Raw genomic sequence first — 16,793 nt, forward strand, 5'->3', positions numbered from 1 at the left:
ACTTCATGGGAAGTAGATGGGGAAACAGTGTCAGATTTTTTTTTTTTTTGGCTCCAAAATCACTGCAGATGGTGACTGCAGCCATGAAATTAAAAGACGCTTACTCCTTGGAAGAAAGTTATGACCAACCTAGATAGCATGTTGAAAAGCAGAGACATTACTTTGCCAACAAATGTCCGTCTAGTCAAGGCTATGGTTTTTCCAGTGGTCATGTATGGATGTGAGAGTTGGACTGTGAAGAAAGCTAAGCGCCGAAGAATTGATGCATCTGAACTGTGGTGCTGGAGAAGACTCTTCAGAGTCCCTTGGACTGCAAGGAGATTCAACCAGTCCTTTCTGATGGAGATCAGCCCTGGGATTTCTTTGGAAGGAATGATGCTAAAGCTGAAACTCCAGTACTTTGGCCACCTCATGTGAACAGTTGACTCATTGGAAAAGACTCTGATGTTGGGAAGGATTGGGGACAGGAGATGAAGGGGACGACAGAGGATGAGATGGCTGGATGGCATCACCAACTCGATGGACATGAGTCTGAGTGAACTCTGGGAGGTGGTGATGGACAGGGAGGCCTGGCATGCTGCAATTCATGGGGTCTCAAAGTGTCGGACATGACTGAGTGACTGAACTGAACTATGATTTTAGCCAATATCTTTGAACACATCCCCAGTGGCTAAGACGGTAAAAAGTCTGCCTATAATTGGGAGACGCGGGTTCAGTCCCTGGGTTGGGAAGATCCTCTGGAGAAGGATGGCAACCTACTCCATTACTCTTGCCTGGAAAATCCCAGGGATGGAGCAGCCTGGTATGCTACAGTCCATGGGGTCACAAAGAGTTGGACAGGACTGAGTGACTTCACGTTCACCACAGACTATTCAGTTAAAACTTTATGGTTCCCTGGTGGCTCAGACGGTAAAGCGTCTGTCTACAATGTGGGAAACCCGGGTTCAATCCCTGGGTCGGGAAGATCACCTGGAGAAGGAAGTGGCAACCCATTCCAGTATTCTTTCTGGAAAATCCCATGGATGGAGGAGCCTGGTAGGCTACAGTCCATGCGGTCGCAAAGAGTTGGACATGACTTCACTTTCACTTTTGAAGACAGATAAACTAAAATATTTCAAGCTCACAAATTTTCAAATTATATTAAAAATAGCAAACATCAATAAATTTGTGCAAATTCTTATAAAATAAATAGAAAACCCTCCTACTCAAACGGTATACACATCACATATTACAAACAAACAGCTCTGAAGACTAATTTTACCAATACATCAAGCAACTCTCCCACCACATATATACATATATTCCAGAGAATAGGGAAAGAAAGACAGCTCTTAAATTTACTTTATGAAGTTAATATAACTTAGTTCAAAATAAGGACACACAAGGATAATACAAGAAAGAGAATTTGTGGCCAACCTCACTTCTAAACACAAAAATGTACAATTTTATCAATTAAAAAAAAATCTAAAGGATTCCCAAAAAAACTCTTGACATTTGTTAGGAGTGAAGTCAAAGTGATACAGATGTATGTTTGATTAGCACCTTTATTTTTCTACATATTTAAAGTGTTTCACAGGAAAATAAAATAGACTATAAGGAGAAAGGAATTTCAAATATGCTGTTGGTTACTATCTGGCATGGTTCAAAATATTTAAGAGTATCATAGGGATGCAAAGAAAGATTCAGAGAGGTACACAGACTTTCATGAGAAAATAAAAGAACAAGATCTATTTCAAAGATGTCCATCAAAGCAAAAAATATGCTTTATAATTTCAGTACAAAGACAGAGCAGATGAAGTGAAGTCACTCAGTCATGTCTGACTCTTTGCGACCCCATGGGCAGTAAGTAGCCTGCACCAGGCTCCTCCATCCATGGGATTTTCTAGGCAAGAATACTGGAGTGGGTTGCCATTTCCTTCTCCAGGGAATCTTCCCAACCCAGGGATCGAACCCAGGTTTCCCACAGTGTAGATAGACACTGTACCATCTGAGCCAGAACTTATTGCTAAATTTGTGGCCACACAGGATGTTTAATCCCATTTTAATTATCCTAACAAAGTTATTCTTAATTGGCTTAAGAACAAGCTCATTATATCTAAATTTATCTTATACTTGTCTTATCTTATCAAAGCTAGTACCTCACCTCCCTAATCAGAGGAAGAAAAGATGCAGGTATCTTAGTGTCTAATTCCTGCACACTAAAGTATAAAGTAGTTGAAGTCTAGAGAAGCAGAGAAGAGAAGGGACAAACTGCCACACTAAGTGTCTACATTACAGAAGACAACATTAGGAGTCACTAAAATCATGGGAAAGCATCTGATCGGGGTCAGGGAAATTATTGTAACCAAAGGGAGTTTGAAGAGCATCAATCTGAGTAAAGGCGGCAGACTCTGGAGCTTTCCAGAAGGGAAATCCCACAGGATTAGCACATAAAATGTCCACAGGAGATACACTCAAGCAGAGGGAAGGAGCCCATTAAAGAGGCAGACCAAAGCTTTATGTTACAAGAACTGCCCAAAGAAATACAGAAAGAGCTCAAAATCAAAGAGTTCTTCGTTGTCTCAAAAAAATTACAGAGGAATAGATTCTGAAAGAGCTCAGTGAAGAAAAGTAGGCTTTTGAAGAGTGAAGTCTAAAGAAAAAACAATGATCAGAGGGCAAAATCTAGCCATCTACAACCTAAATCCAAGTACCTTTCACAAAATGACGAGACTGTAAAAATTCTATCAGGGAGCATTGACTTGATTACAATACAGTACCATGAGGTTAGTGACAAACAAGGATTATGGAAAAAAAAATAGATTTTTAAATGTTAATAATCCTGATGGACTCTTTGCAACCCTATGGACTATACAGTCCGTGGAATTCTCCAGGTCAGAATACTGGAGTGGGTAGTCGCTGCCTCCTCCAGGGGATCTTCCCAACCCAGGGATTGAACCCAGGTCTCCCACATTGCAGGAAGATTCTTTACCAGCTGAGCCACCAGGGAAGCCCATTTAAAAAATAACATAACGAAAACACAGAGGTAAGAGGGACTGTAAGTGTGATTATCTCCCCCTCCTTCAAAATATATTATCCAAAGTTTGAGTAGTTAAAAAAATTATCACTTCTATTTCAGTCTGTCACATTTTAACAGCTTTGGAGAGAACTTTCAGATATGAATACATCTTGTGGCAATGTTTAACGATTTTGTTTTTGATTTTACTTCCATTCTTTTTTATTATTCAGGCCAAACTTCATTAAATTTAGTATTTTTAATTAAAATGGTATAATTCGGTCTTTCTAAGATGACTCTGACTATGGCTACACATTAGGAGATGTCAAATACTACTTATAAAACAACAGGGAAAGTTATTGTTGATGACAGGATTTCAGGTTACTATTCAATTTTTTTACTTTCCTGCATTAATTTATCTTAAAAGTATGTAACATTTTATGAAACCAGCAAAGTTGTAATTCTTCACTACAAAAAGATTAAACCTAATAAAATATACTGGAATGAATCCCAGAAGTTGGACTCACCGAGGACATTTATTAAAATCCCCTCAGAGACATCCATTAGAAGCTTAGAATTTGTTTAGCAAGCACTTTTTAAACTCCTACTGTGTGACTAGGAAGGAAGAAGCATAATTATAAATGGTATAGATCAATGACCTCTAATTCAAGGAACTTACATCTTACTTATGGAAATATACAAGAAATTAATACCAAAAAAGTGGTAAGAAAGATTATCATTAATAAATTTTTGTAAATTTCATAATCCATCTCTCAGAAAACTCCATAGGTGAGGTTTTATATGAGTTTTATCCTTTGCTAAGATAAGGATATGGGCTTCCCTGGTGGCTTGCTGCTGCTGCTGCTGCTAAGTCGCTTCAGTTGTGTCCGACTCTGTGCGACCCCATAGATGGCAGCCCAATCTGCCGGTAATGCAGGAGACCTGGATTCGATCTGTGGGTCTAGAAGATCCCCTAGAGAAGGAAATGGAAACCTTCTCAAGTATTATTACCTGGGAATCCCATGGACAGAGGAGCCTGGAGGGCTACAGTCCATGGGGTCACAAGAGTTGAACAGGACTTAGCGACTAAACCACACCAAGTTAATGATAAAGGACATTAAAACAACTGATTAGGAAAAAAAAAAAAAACCCATATACTTCAAACTCCATTTTCAGTCAGAACCCACCTTACAATCTCACTGATGTGGTTTTTCCACCTAGTTATTTGGTGGTCTAATACTATACTAATTTTCAAGCCCTGAGATAATCAAAGGGCCCTTGTAGATACTGTTAGTTTCTTTTCATGCATGTCAGATTAGTATATTCTACCAGGCATGACTCAGAAATGGGAGCGGGACCAACAAGGTTTCGGTTGTTTTTTAATATAACATCATCAGAGAAATACTCTTTAGATCCATTTTCTTTTTCAACTGCACTCACTCAGAGTAACCCACGTCACCATGTCTACTCAGCCAGAGAGCTACTCGGAGAAACAGCCACAAAACCCTGGCCAAGAACAAATAAGATAAAACAGGAAAAAAAAAAAAAAAAAAACTATGCGAAAAGTAGTGGGTTCCCAAGCTGAGTGCTATCAGTATTTCTAGGAAGAATTTCAAGATCACTATCAGAACCGGAACAGCTGAGGGACGCTGAAGCTTTCTTATGATTACTACTGTAGCACTGTCACTGCTGCCACACCACCACCACCACTGTGTGCTCCTCAGCCTCCCCAGAAAGCTGGCCTGTGAAGGAACCTGAGGAGGGTTGCACTGTGGTCTGTCCTTTACTGCAGGGACCTCGGGGAAACTCTGGAATTCACTGTGTCCTGGGCCACATACATTTAGACGCCAAGATCCTGTTGAAACCTATTACCTTGGACAGGGTGACTATTCCACTATTGGACAAATTAAGTAATTGCCAAAGACCAACAGGAAGCATCCAGGGACAACTAGGAGTATTTTATGTCCTGTTAGGATAATCTGACAATGAGGATCAAACTCTTCACAGTCTGAAGTCTAATTTAGACTGGATTTAATTTCAGAATTATCAGCTGAAGGTAGAACAGACTTACAGCATTTATTTTCATTCAGAATGATTTCAACAGGCTAGGACTTATATTCTGAAGGAGATCAGCCCTGGGATTTCTTTGGAAGGAATGATGCTAAAGCTGAAACTCCAGTACTTTGGCCACCTCATGTGAACAGTTGACTCATTGGAAAAGACCCTGATGCTGGGAGGGATTGGGGGCAGGAGGAGAAGGGGATGACAGAGGATGAGATGGCTGGATGGCATCACCAACTCGATGGATGTGATGAGTGAACTCTGGGAGTTGGTGATGGACAGGGAGGCCTGGCGTGCTGCGATTCATGGGGTCGCAAAGAGTCGGACACGACTGAGCGACTGAACTGAACTGAGGACTTATATAGTTATCTCTCCATAGAGAAGACAAAGAAGGTTAAAGCTACATTTCTAAAACTGTGTGAATTAGATATCTAACTGGTAGGAGAGGCAGATGACTCTATCTGGCTGGCTAAGGAGTGTTGGGTGGGCTCATTTGGTTTTGCGTTCACCTTGTGTCGGTTCAACAAAGACAGACCTTCCCGAAGAAGCACAGGGTCAATCTTATTCAACTACACAGAAGTAACTATCCTACTATGCAGAAAACTACAGGATGTCTCACTCATCAAGACAAATATACTTGCCATCCTGTTACTTATAAATAACTCGCTGAAAACGTATTCAACACCTACTAAATGAGAGAGACATAATGGGTGCAGAAAGTACTACAAAGATAGATGGGAAAGTCACTGTTTCTAAGGAAGTAACAACTTCATGGCAAAGAGTGGGGAGCAAAATGCACATATATATATGAAGTAATAAAACCATCCTGATTCTAAAATGTTGCACAGCACACAGAATCTTTTACTCTATAAGATCCCCAAGGTCACAGAACATCAGAAACATCACTTCCTAAAAGAGACATGAGATACTACCTGGAGATGGTTACATTTAAGGCCGTTTTACTTCCCTTTGACATGTTTTCACTTATCATTTTACAGTGATGGGCATACACTGGAGGGTTAATCACTACTACCGACTTCATTTGCACAAAAGAAGCCGCTGTACTCAGTTGGTTGCTGGGTTAGTCAGTCAGTCAGAGTTCCTTCCTAGTAATAAACTTCAGGTAACTTTTGACAGATTTTTACATTAATTGACTTATTTTAAATCCCACCTTCTTCCTCTGTCTGATCTTATAGGATCAGCCAGAAAATCTGTCAGTTACTAGCTCTCCTTCTATGTGTAACCAGGGTCCCTACATTTTAGTGCCCATGGCAGGCTCATCACATCATGGATGCTATGCTGCTCTTCACTGATGCCCACAAGTCTAGGTAGACTAGACATTCAGAACATATCCCCAGATAGCAGTTTAGATTTTGGGAGCCAGCCAGTCCCTGGCTTAGATCTTTAGCCATATCATTTATGGACAACCTCCTTCACCCTCTGGCCCTCAGTTTATTCAGGTGCAAAATAAAAATCATTCCACTGTACATAATTGAAGCAAATGAGATAACATGGCAAAGTATCTAGTCATTGTTCAGTCGCTAAGTTATGTCCGACTCTTCTGCGGCCCCATGGAATGCAGCCAGCCAGGTTCCTCTGTTCATGGGATTTTTCCAGGCAAGGATACTGGAGTGGGTTGCCATTTCCTTCTCCAGAGGATCTTCCCCACATAGGAATCGAACCCAGGTCTCCTGCATTGGCAGGCGAATTCTCTACCACTGAACCACCAGGGAAGCCCCATAGTACCTAGACCACTGCATTAAATACAGGGAGTGGGTAAGATTTTACCCTTCCATTCCTTCCTTAAAGTAGCTCCATTATTTCCAGTACTCTGTAGTCTAACAAAAAGCAGGTTAAAAAGAACATAGTGGTCTCTCTCCTTTATCGCCTTTTAAATTTGCTAGCAAATGAGCCAAAATACCTTTACTGGTTTTTGTTAATGCGTAAGATGTTTAGTGGCATGCAGGATTCCTAGGTTACAACAATTAAAACAAAAGATCCTGACTGAAGACCCGAACATCTGATAGGATCCTGAAAAGAGTACAAGCCTTGCTTACCTCCCAGCGCTGAAGGCAGCTAATTAAAGGAATGAAGAGGTCCCTGTGCCTTGAATTTTCTTAAACTCATGATATGGTGTTGACTTTCCTGAGGTTGGTAGCACACAAATTTAACAGACGGTCACTGACTTTTTAATTACTTAAGGTATCATATGGTGACTGCAGCCATGAAATTAAAAGACACTTACTCCTTGGAAGAAAGTTATGACCAACCTAGATAGCATATTCAAAAGCAGAGACATTACTTTGCCAACAAAGGTCCGTCTAGTCAAGGCTATGGTTTTTCCAGTGGTCATGTATGGATGTGAGAGTTGGACTGTGAAGAAGGCTGAGCACCGAAGAATTGATGCTTTTGAACTGTGGTGTTGCAGAAGACTCTTGAGAGTCCCTTGGACTGCAAGGAGATCCAACCAGTCCATTCTGAAGGAGATTAGCCCTGGGATTTCTTTGGAAGGAATGATGCTAAAGCTGAAGCTCCAGTACTTTGGACACCTCATGCGAAGAGTTGACTCATTGGAAAAGACTCTGATGCTGGCAGGGATTGGGAGCAGGAGGAGAAGGGGACGACAGAGGATGAGATGGCTGGATGGCATCACTGACTCGACGGATGTGAGTCTGAGTAAACTCCGGGAGTTCGTGATGGACAGGGAGGCCTGGCGTGCTGTGATTCACGGGGTCGCAAAGAGTCGGACACGACTGAGCGACTGAACTGAACTGAAGGTATCATAACATGATGTTTTGGGGGGCTTGTTTCTTTTCAGTATATTCTTTACATATCACTCTCCCATTACACTTTTCAACTTCAGAAGCTACTTAAAATACTTTAGAAAACTCAAAGATTAAAGGGAAAATGTCAATATATATGTAGGTATGGTTATACACTAACTTACACATTTGAGGCCAGACAATAACTATAAAACGATTTAGCCTCGGAAACAATGAAAAAGATAATTATACTATATTTAAAGAATTTGAAGCAAAAATAAATTCTGTTTTCCCAAAGATCTCTGATATAAGGCTATCTAAACCCTATTATAAAGACTTTACTGAAAATACGCTCCCAGAATTTAACAAAATCTTGGTATACAGTTGACAATCAATAAATCTTACTCAATCAATAAATACATAGGTTAAAATCTTGCTTGAATTTTACAAACAGATAAACTCTGCAAATAAGAATTACCGTAAGTTGCCAAGAAAGTAAGTGGCAGAACCAGTAGTAAAGTTCAGGTCAATAAATTTGTACTTTCTACCAGCCATTTTACAAAATGTTACAATGATCATTACCCTTACTCAGATATAAAATAACTGAGAGAAATGAAGCCATTAGGTCCAGGCATCCAATAAGGCAGGTTTGGTCTAGAATTTTAATGTTCAGCCTAGGATATGTTTATTTCCCTCTTTCTCAATTTTCATATTCCTTTTCCCCCTAATGTTGCTGTTAATTTCCTGATGAAAAGTTATCAGGAAGGAAATCTTCAGAAGAAAACCTGCGGCTGACTTGCAGGACCTCATATGTGTGTCTCCTACACTTCTCAGCAATTGTACACTGTTTTTCAGACAAGCACTACTGAATATTTCAAGCAGCATAAGATGAAAAGCAAGGCAGAGTATTTTTACTGCAGCGTATCCCGACAGTGTACTCTTTAGTTCAGTGAACACTTTATAAAAGTTGCATTTCCCCCCCTCCCCCCAGTACAGTGTATTCCAATAAAGTGAAACCCAGCAGCAGGAACACAACACGGCACATTAGATTGAATCATGACTTGGCAGATAATTACTTGAATCGTATATCATTTAAATCCCTTATCTTTAGCCTCTGCTCCATCCAGCAATATCATTCACAAATTTAGCAACATGCTTAAAATCATTCCACTGTAATATGCTGCCTTATTTAGCACCTTCTTTGGTTTAGATACACTGGGAAGATTTAAAATTTCCCTTGTTTAACTATTAAAAGAAAGTTCCTATTATTTCATTCAACAATATTTAAATCTCTAAAATGAGAAATGTTATAGTCAATCGAACACTCACCTAAACCAGACTTTTTTAATCGCTTTAAGTGCTGACTTGTTTGTTTTCCAGTGGGAGATTTTTGCCCATGTTTCATTTCTTTATCTGAACTGTCTGCTTCACCATTTTTAGATTCAGATCCTAAAAGAGGAAATAGTTATTATGTCATTATCTTCCTCTTGCTGTCCTTGAAAAGAAAAATCTCAAATTGTTTTACCAACTATAGATATAATCTCCTTTTCTAAGAGTTAATACACTGCCTTTGGCCACAATCTGATTCCTCTACTGGATATAAAGAGAAAAGTCCAATAAATCAATCAAACAGAACAAAAAGCAGGAACAGATGGCCTAATAGTGGAGTCAAAAACACATTCACTGATCTGATAGCTTTTAAAAGAAACACTCAGATCTTTTGTGAAAATATATGAATACACTTCAACAATACTATGTCACTTGGAGACGATGCAAGGCCAAGACAGAAAGATGAAGGATGAAGAGAGGGAGAGATCATGCCTTTATGAATAACTTTACGTTGAAGCAGGAAGACAAAACGCAAACATCAATCTATAATAAATAGAATGATACATAGCGGAAAAAGTGACAGAAGGTAAATTAGAAGAAAAGGTCAGGGCTGCACTGAGGTGAGAAGAATGCCGCCAGAACACAAAAACTAATAAACGATTCCTACATTTTGTAGCAGAGGATGGCAAAACAAATTCACACTCACAGAAGAATGGCTTTTGATGGCATTACACATCAGCATGTGGTCCAGCATTCAAGTTCAGCATTCACACAAAAGCCAAAGCAAGAGAAACCCAGCTAGCAGTACCACACATCTCCTTACATCTACTGACATTAGCAAATGAAGTCCTGTGATGATGAGCAAGACATGCTCTTGCTTTTTTCTTTTTTAAGAGCAAAATGCCCAGTGAGGTTTGAATCAAGGAAAGAGTCGAAGGCACACACACACACACACACACAAATGAAACCTTAAGTGGAAATAGTATTCAGTTTCAGAGAAAATTCATGACATCTCTCTCTCAGTGAGGAACTCTCCTCCAGGGAGTAACTGACCAAGCATAGAATATTTTAGCTCTTTACCTGAAGGCGAATCCGACTGCTCATCAGACACCTTTAATGGTGTCAGAACCACACGAGGGACAGTCTTGTTTACCATCATTGAGACACCATTTCTTCTCTTCTGCTGCTGCCTCAAAGCCTACAAAAACATGATAATAAAATAGAACAGAAACATGTAGTCAAAATGATTTCTCATAACTGAATTAAATGATCCACTTGTCTATCATTAGATAGAACCTCTCAGACTTAAATTCCACAGAGTCACTCATTTGTCAAGACTCTTCAGCGTCACCTTCCTGTCATTTTTCCCTCAAAAGCATAAAATTGGGCTTTGGCAGAGGGTAGAAACCTGAGACCATTTTCGGGAGAATTCTGAAAACCAACCAGCATGGGGAGGTTTGTGGTACCCGAGCTGTGGCTTGAGAGCCCATGGAATTGGAAACCATGACTCCCAAAGAAAAGAAATGTAAAATAAATGTTTCGCAACCAGGATAAAAATATATGTGTCTGCACTCCTCTTGCAGGTGCGTCCTCTCCAGTGGGCTGCTCAGTCAATCAAGTTAACACCGAGTGTCATCAGTATGTACAGCAGGTAAGGACTACAGTATTGATGCACTCACTCAGCCGTGGGGAGCGCTGCACAAAATCACTGAACATGGCAGGAATCATTTATTTCTGTGAAGGGAATCAGTCCTAATCTTGGAAACCTTGCAGCACTTGGCTCCTGTCTGCTTGACTTTGGGCATTAACCTTCAGAACACGAACATGACGGCGTTCTGGCAAATCCAGTGCGGGGGGTGGGGGTGGGGGGGAGATTGATACGAGAATAAATTGCTCCAAATGGGAGTGCTTTATGTTTCATAAATGAATCGGCCCTGGTGATGATAATGTAATAAAAAGACATTGAAAAGTTTTGAAATACAGCTTATCTAGCTGATCGTTTTACGCAGAAAATTACCCGTAATAAAAAGGGGCTTAAGCATACACAATTGAAGAGACATTAAATTCACGGTTCCAGGAATGCTAAAACTCCTCAAAAGGGTAAAAGGCTGACCACAGACAGTCTCCAACCTTTTTATTCCTGGTTTCTGTGTAATTTCTACCAATTTTATAACATCTCAGTTACTTGATTAATGTTCTTTGACCAATAATTGTCACTGTCTCCTGAAATGCTGTATTGACACTATAGCTCCCTGCTGACAGAAACAACACTATTGTATATGCAAAGTGTTTTACCTGAATGTCCAACTTGCTGACCATGAAATTCAGCAATCAAATAATTACAGGTGTGTAAAACTAAATATCACTTAAATGAGAGAAAGCATATTCAGATGAGAGTTAAAACCAGATGGGGAAGTGAATAGCTTAGGAAATCTCTTATAAATGATACTGTTGCTAATAATAATAGGGGACATTTTCCCTTCAATTCTTACATTTAACGAACTTATAAAGTACCAGCCACTTGGGGGGGCACGGGGGGGTGGAGGGGACAGGAGATACAAAGATGATAAAGACGCCATCCTCCTCATGAGTTCATGTGCTATATAAAATATTTATAACATTTACTCTTTCATTAAGATGTGTACATAATTGCATACATTTCTCTAGCCCTGCATAAGAACTCCAAGCAGTTTATAGACATTAACCTACAATCCAACATAAAACAATATAAGGCAAGGCAGTACCTTAAATTAAAATTAAGCTCACCTTTGCCCACTATATAAGATAAGACTTCCCAAAACAATTAAAATCTATATAAAGAGCGATCATTTTCTAGGAGTCTACATAGATTTCAAATTTTTCCCTTGGCAATCCTAATAAGTATTTTTAAAATATTCATTTAATGGCACAGTGGGGCAGTATATTTTGGACAATGTTGAAGAGATGATGAAAAGATAAAAGAGATGATACAATCAGAGGCTTAGAAGCCAGAATCACAAAGTCAAAGGTGACATGTCTTTTTATAGGGTTTGTGGTAAATAATTACTAAAATAACAAAAATGCTGTCCTCAAGTCTTACAGCTAAGACTCTATTATAGAAAAATTAACAGTTGGACAGAAATAAACCAAGGTAACAATAATATGAAAAGAAAAATCCATGGCTATTTTGAATTTTAAATAGTCAAGCTGGAGCCAAGGTAGATATAAGGAATGTTAGTCAATATTGAGCCCATTTCAATGGTCTCAACGATTTTTTCTGAATATATATTTCCTACTCAGAAATTTGAACATTTCTTGGTACAGCATGTTCTAAAACATTGAAATGCAACGCTACATGTTTGTAGGTGATGAAAACTTTGTCGAGCTTTCTTTTTTTTTTTTTTTGCTTGTACTGTGTGGCAACGCAGAATCTTCTTATTTCCTGCCTACCAGGGGTACAACCCACACCCCATGCAGTAGAAGCATCCTAACCACTGGATGCCTGGGAAGTCCCAACATGTCTACCATTGAAATGACTTTTGCTCTTTAGTTCTTCTATGTCTTTGCTAAAGTCTCGTTAGTAAGTGATGATGGGAAAACTGGACAGCTGCATGTAAAAAATGAAATTAGAATACTCCCTAATATCAAACACAAAAATAAACTCAAATGGATTAAATACCTAAACCTAAGGTCAGATACTATAAAACTCTTAGAAGAAAATATAGGCAGGCAGAACTCTCACATAAATTGCAGGAAGATCTTTTCTGACCCACTTCCTAGATTAATAAAAACAAAAACAAAAATAAACAAATGGGACCTAATTAAACTTAAAAGCTTTTGTGCAGCAAAGGAAACCATAAAAAAAGTGAAAAGACAAACCTCAGAATGGGAGAAAATATTTGCAAACGAAGTAACTGACAAAAGATTAATCTCCAAAATATAGACAGCTCATGTAGTTCAATACCAAAAAACCAAACAACCCCATGAAAAAAATGGGCGGGAGTCTATTAGACTAATGTCTATTAGTCTAATTAGACTAAATGTCTAATTAGTCTAATTAGACTAAATGTCTATTAGTCTAAATAGACATTTTTCCAGAGAAGACATTCAGATGGCCAAAAGGTATATGAAAAGTTGTTCCACTATTAGAGAAATGCAAATCAAAACTACAGTGAGGTATTGTCTCACATCAGTTAGAATAGCCATCATCAAAAAATCTACAAACACTAAATGTTGGAGAGGATGTGAAGAAAAGAGAACCCTTTCACAATGTTGGTGGGAATGTAATGTGGTTCAGCCACTGTGGAGAACAGTATGGAGGTTCCTCAAAAAACTAAAAATAGAACTAGCGTAGGATCCAGCGATCCCACTCCTGGGTATATCCCTGACGAAAACCGTAATCCGAAAGATACATGCACCCTGATGTCCACTGCAGCACTGTTCACAATAGCCAGGACACGCAAGCAGCAAATGTCAATCAGCAGAGGAATGGATGAAGAAGGTGCGGTACATACATGCAATGGAACAGTGTGTGCGTGCTCTGTCACTTAATCATGTCTGACTCTGCGCAACCCCATGGACTATAGCCCATCAGGCTCCTCTGTCCATGAAATTTTCCAGGCAAGAATACTGGAGGGGGTTGCCATTTCCCACTCCAGAAGATTTTCCCAACCCAGAAATGGAACCTGCATCTCCTGCATTAGCAGACAGATTGTTTACTACAGATTCTTTATTATCTGGGAAGCCCCAAATGGACTATTACCCAGTCATAAAAGTAAACAAAATAGAGCCATTTGCAGAGACATGGATAAACCTGGAATCTGTCGTATAAAATCAGAGAGAAAAAAAAACAAACATTTTATAATACAGTTTATCTGAGGAATCTAGGAAAAGTGACACAGATAAACTTATTTGCAAAGCAGAAATAGAGAAACAGATGTAAAGAACGAACTTCTGGATACCAAGGGGAGAAAGAGGGGTGGGATGATTGGGAGTTTGGGGTTGACATATGTACACTATTGATACTATGTATTAAAATAGATATTTAATGAGGACCTACTGCATAGCACAAGGAACTCTACTCATTGTTCTGTGGTACCTAAATGGATAGGAAATTTCTTTTTATAACTTTATTTAACTGGAGGATAATTACTTTACAATATTGTATTGGTTTTGCCATACATTAACATGAATCCCCCACAGGTATACACGTGTTCCCTATCCTGAACCCCCTCCCTCCTCCCTCCCCGTACCATCCCTCTGGGTCTTCTCAGTGCACCAGCCCCAAGCATCCAGCATCATGCATCGAACCTGGACTGGCAATTCATTTCTTATATGATATTATACATGTTTCAATGCCATTCTCCCAAATCATCCCACCCTCTCCCTCTCCCACAGAGTTCAAAAGACTGTTCTATACATCTGTGTCTCTTTTGCTGGCTCGCATACAGGGTTATCGTTACTATTTTTCTAAATTCCATATATATGCGTTAGTATACTGTATTGGTGTTTTTCTTTCTGGCTTACTTCCCTCTGTATAATAGGCTCCAGTTTCATCCACCTCATTAGAATAGCAAATGAAGCAACTGACAAACAACTAATCTCAAAAATATACAAGCAACTTATGCAGCTCAAGTCCAGAAAAATAAACGACCCAATCAAAAATGGGCCAAAGAACTAAATAGACATTTCTCCAAAGACGACGTACAGATGGCTAACAAACACAGGAAAAGATGCTCAACATCACTCATTATCAGAGAAATGCAAATCAAGACCACAATGAGGTACCATTTCATGCCAGTCAGAATGGTTGCAACCCAAAAGTCTACAAGCAATAAATGGTGGAGAGGGTGTGGAGAAAAGGGAACCCTCTTACACTGTTGGTGGGAATGCAAACTAGTATAGCCACTATGGAAAACAATGTGGAGATTCCTTAAAAAACTGGAAATAGAACTGCCATACAACCCAGCAATCCCACTGCTGGGCATACACCAGAATTGAAAGAGATGTGTACCCCAATGTTCACTGCAGCACTGTTTATAATAGCCAGGACATGGAAGCAACCTAGATGTCCATCAGCAGACGAATGGATAAGAAAGCTGTGGTACATATACGCAATGGAGTATTACTCAGCCATTAAAAAGAATACATTTGAATCAGTTCTAATGAGGTGGATAGGAAATTTTAAAAACAGGATATATGTATACATGTAACTGATTTTCTTTGCTGTATAGCAGAAACATAACACCATAAAACAATGATACTCCAATAAAAATCAATTAAAAAAACACTGTTCTAAGTGTATTAAAAATATACACTTTGTTTGCCTTACCTCTGAAAAACAAGCATTATTTTCTATTCCAACTAACATTTTTAGGGTCAAATAAGCAAAAACTGGGAAGCCTTTGTTTACTATGATGCTAGTATCTAGCAGCTGAACTCAGGAGTATCGCGATTCAGCTATCAGAGAGGGCATCTTGATTATGTTTACTAGATCCATAGCCATTTTAGGGTGAGTCATTTTAGGAGAGCCTGAAGCTTCCAACTCATTTTCTAGAAAACAGGACTTATTTGGCTATGGATCCTGGGGATACCCTCCAAGCAGATCAGAATATGGATAGAGGAGAAAAAATCATGCTGACTTAACTGAGGTGTCTGGGATAGTTTGGGATGACTTGCGACAGGAGAACTCCAGTGTTTGTTATGTGCATGCGGTGGGCAGTAAAGTGATTCGGAGTCCCCCACGGCAGGGTATACATTCTGCAAACAGAGAAGCTAGCTGCTCAAGGTTTGTTTGGGTTGGTTATATAACTATATTTCTGCAACAACGTGCACATCGGGCACTCGCCACATATGCTGCATGTCTCCTGACATTCCCCTGAAAAATACGCAATGCTTTCTGGACCATGCTGGCCAGGGTAAGACGATGACAAGGGGTAGGCTGGGGACTGCAAAAGCGCATAACCCCTGGAAGGGGAGTAACGGCCCAAGAGAAGAAACGCAACTGGACTTTTTGGTGAGGTTTCCTGTTAAACAATGTGCCTGACAAAACAAAGAGGATTCTGAGCCAAATTCAGCCAGGGGGCACCACTTTTTGATACCTGCTGCTGCTGCTGCTAAGTCACTTCAGTCGTGTCCGACTCTATGTGACCCCATAGACGGCAGCCCTACTAGACATCCTTCCCAGTGTTTCTCAACCTTCCCAAATAAATGAGTCTGACCCACTGCCTGAGAGAATTATTCGAATCCCCCTCCTCTACTGGGCTGACTTACAGCAGAACAGGGGCTGCAGAGCTATCTTAATGCCTGTGAGGTATGAGGCTATAGAGTCAGTGAAAGACTTAACTCATGAGCTGAGTAATGCTGGGCAAATTACTTGGGTAAATGCCCCTGCAAAACAGAGACAACAGTGTTGGTAAGATATCTTAAATAGGAACACCACAGAGCTATGGTTTAATAGGCTTTGGGGGGATGGTTGATAGCCACCTGGCTTCCTCTCAGTGAGTCCTCTGAGACTATGTCTAGCACCCCCTTCACAACATGATACTCATGTACCCCATTATCCTTAACTTTATCCATTTATCCTTAACATCATCCATTATCCTTTTAGCTTCACCTAAAATTCCAAGAGAACAAGAAAACTGCCTATTTTACACTAGAAATACAAT

The 16,793-nt window shown here is 39.7% G+C and overlaps 1 protein-coding gene across 1 annotated transcript in view; it reads right to left on the reverse strand.

The window, feature by feature from the left end:
* The window catches only part of ASXL3 (ASXL transcriptional regulator 3), a 194,165-nt gene that overhangs the window by 79,596 nt on the left and 97,776 nt on the right, over positions 1-16,793 (reverse strand). Inside the window, exons 6-7 of the mRNA XM_068993650.1 lie at positions 10,228-10,345; positions 9,148-9,267 (exon numbers count right to left, since the gene is read on the reverse strand). Of these exons, the coding sequence (XP_068849751.1) occupies positions 9,148-9,267; positions 10,228-10,345 (238 nt within the window). The remainder of the gene's footprint in view (positions 1-9,147; positions 9,268-10,227; positions 10,346-16,793) is intronic.

This window comes from Capricornis sumatraensis, chromosome 21 (genome assembly GCF_032405125.1).
Source record: "Capricornis sumatraensis isolate serow.1 chromosome 21, serow.2, whole genome shotgun sequence".
NCBI lineage: Eukaryota > Metazoa > Chordata > Mammalia > Artiodactyla > Bovidae > Capricornis > Capricornis sumatraensis.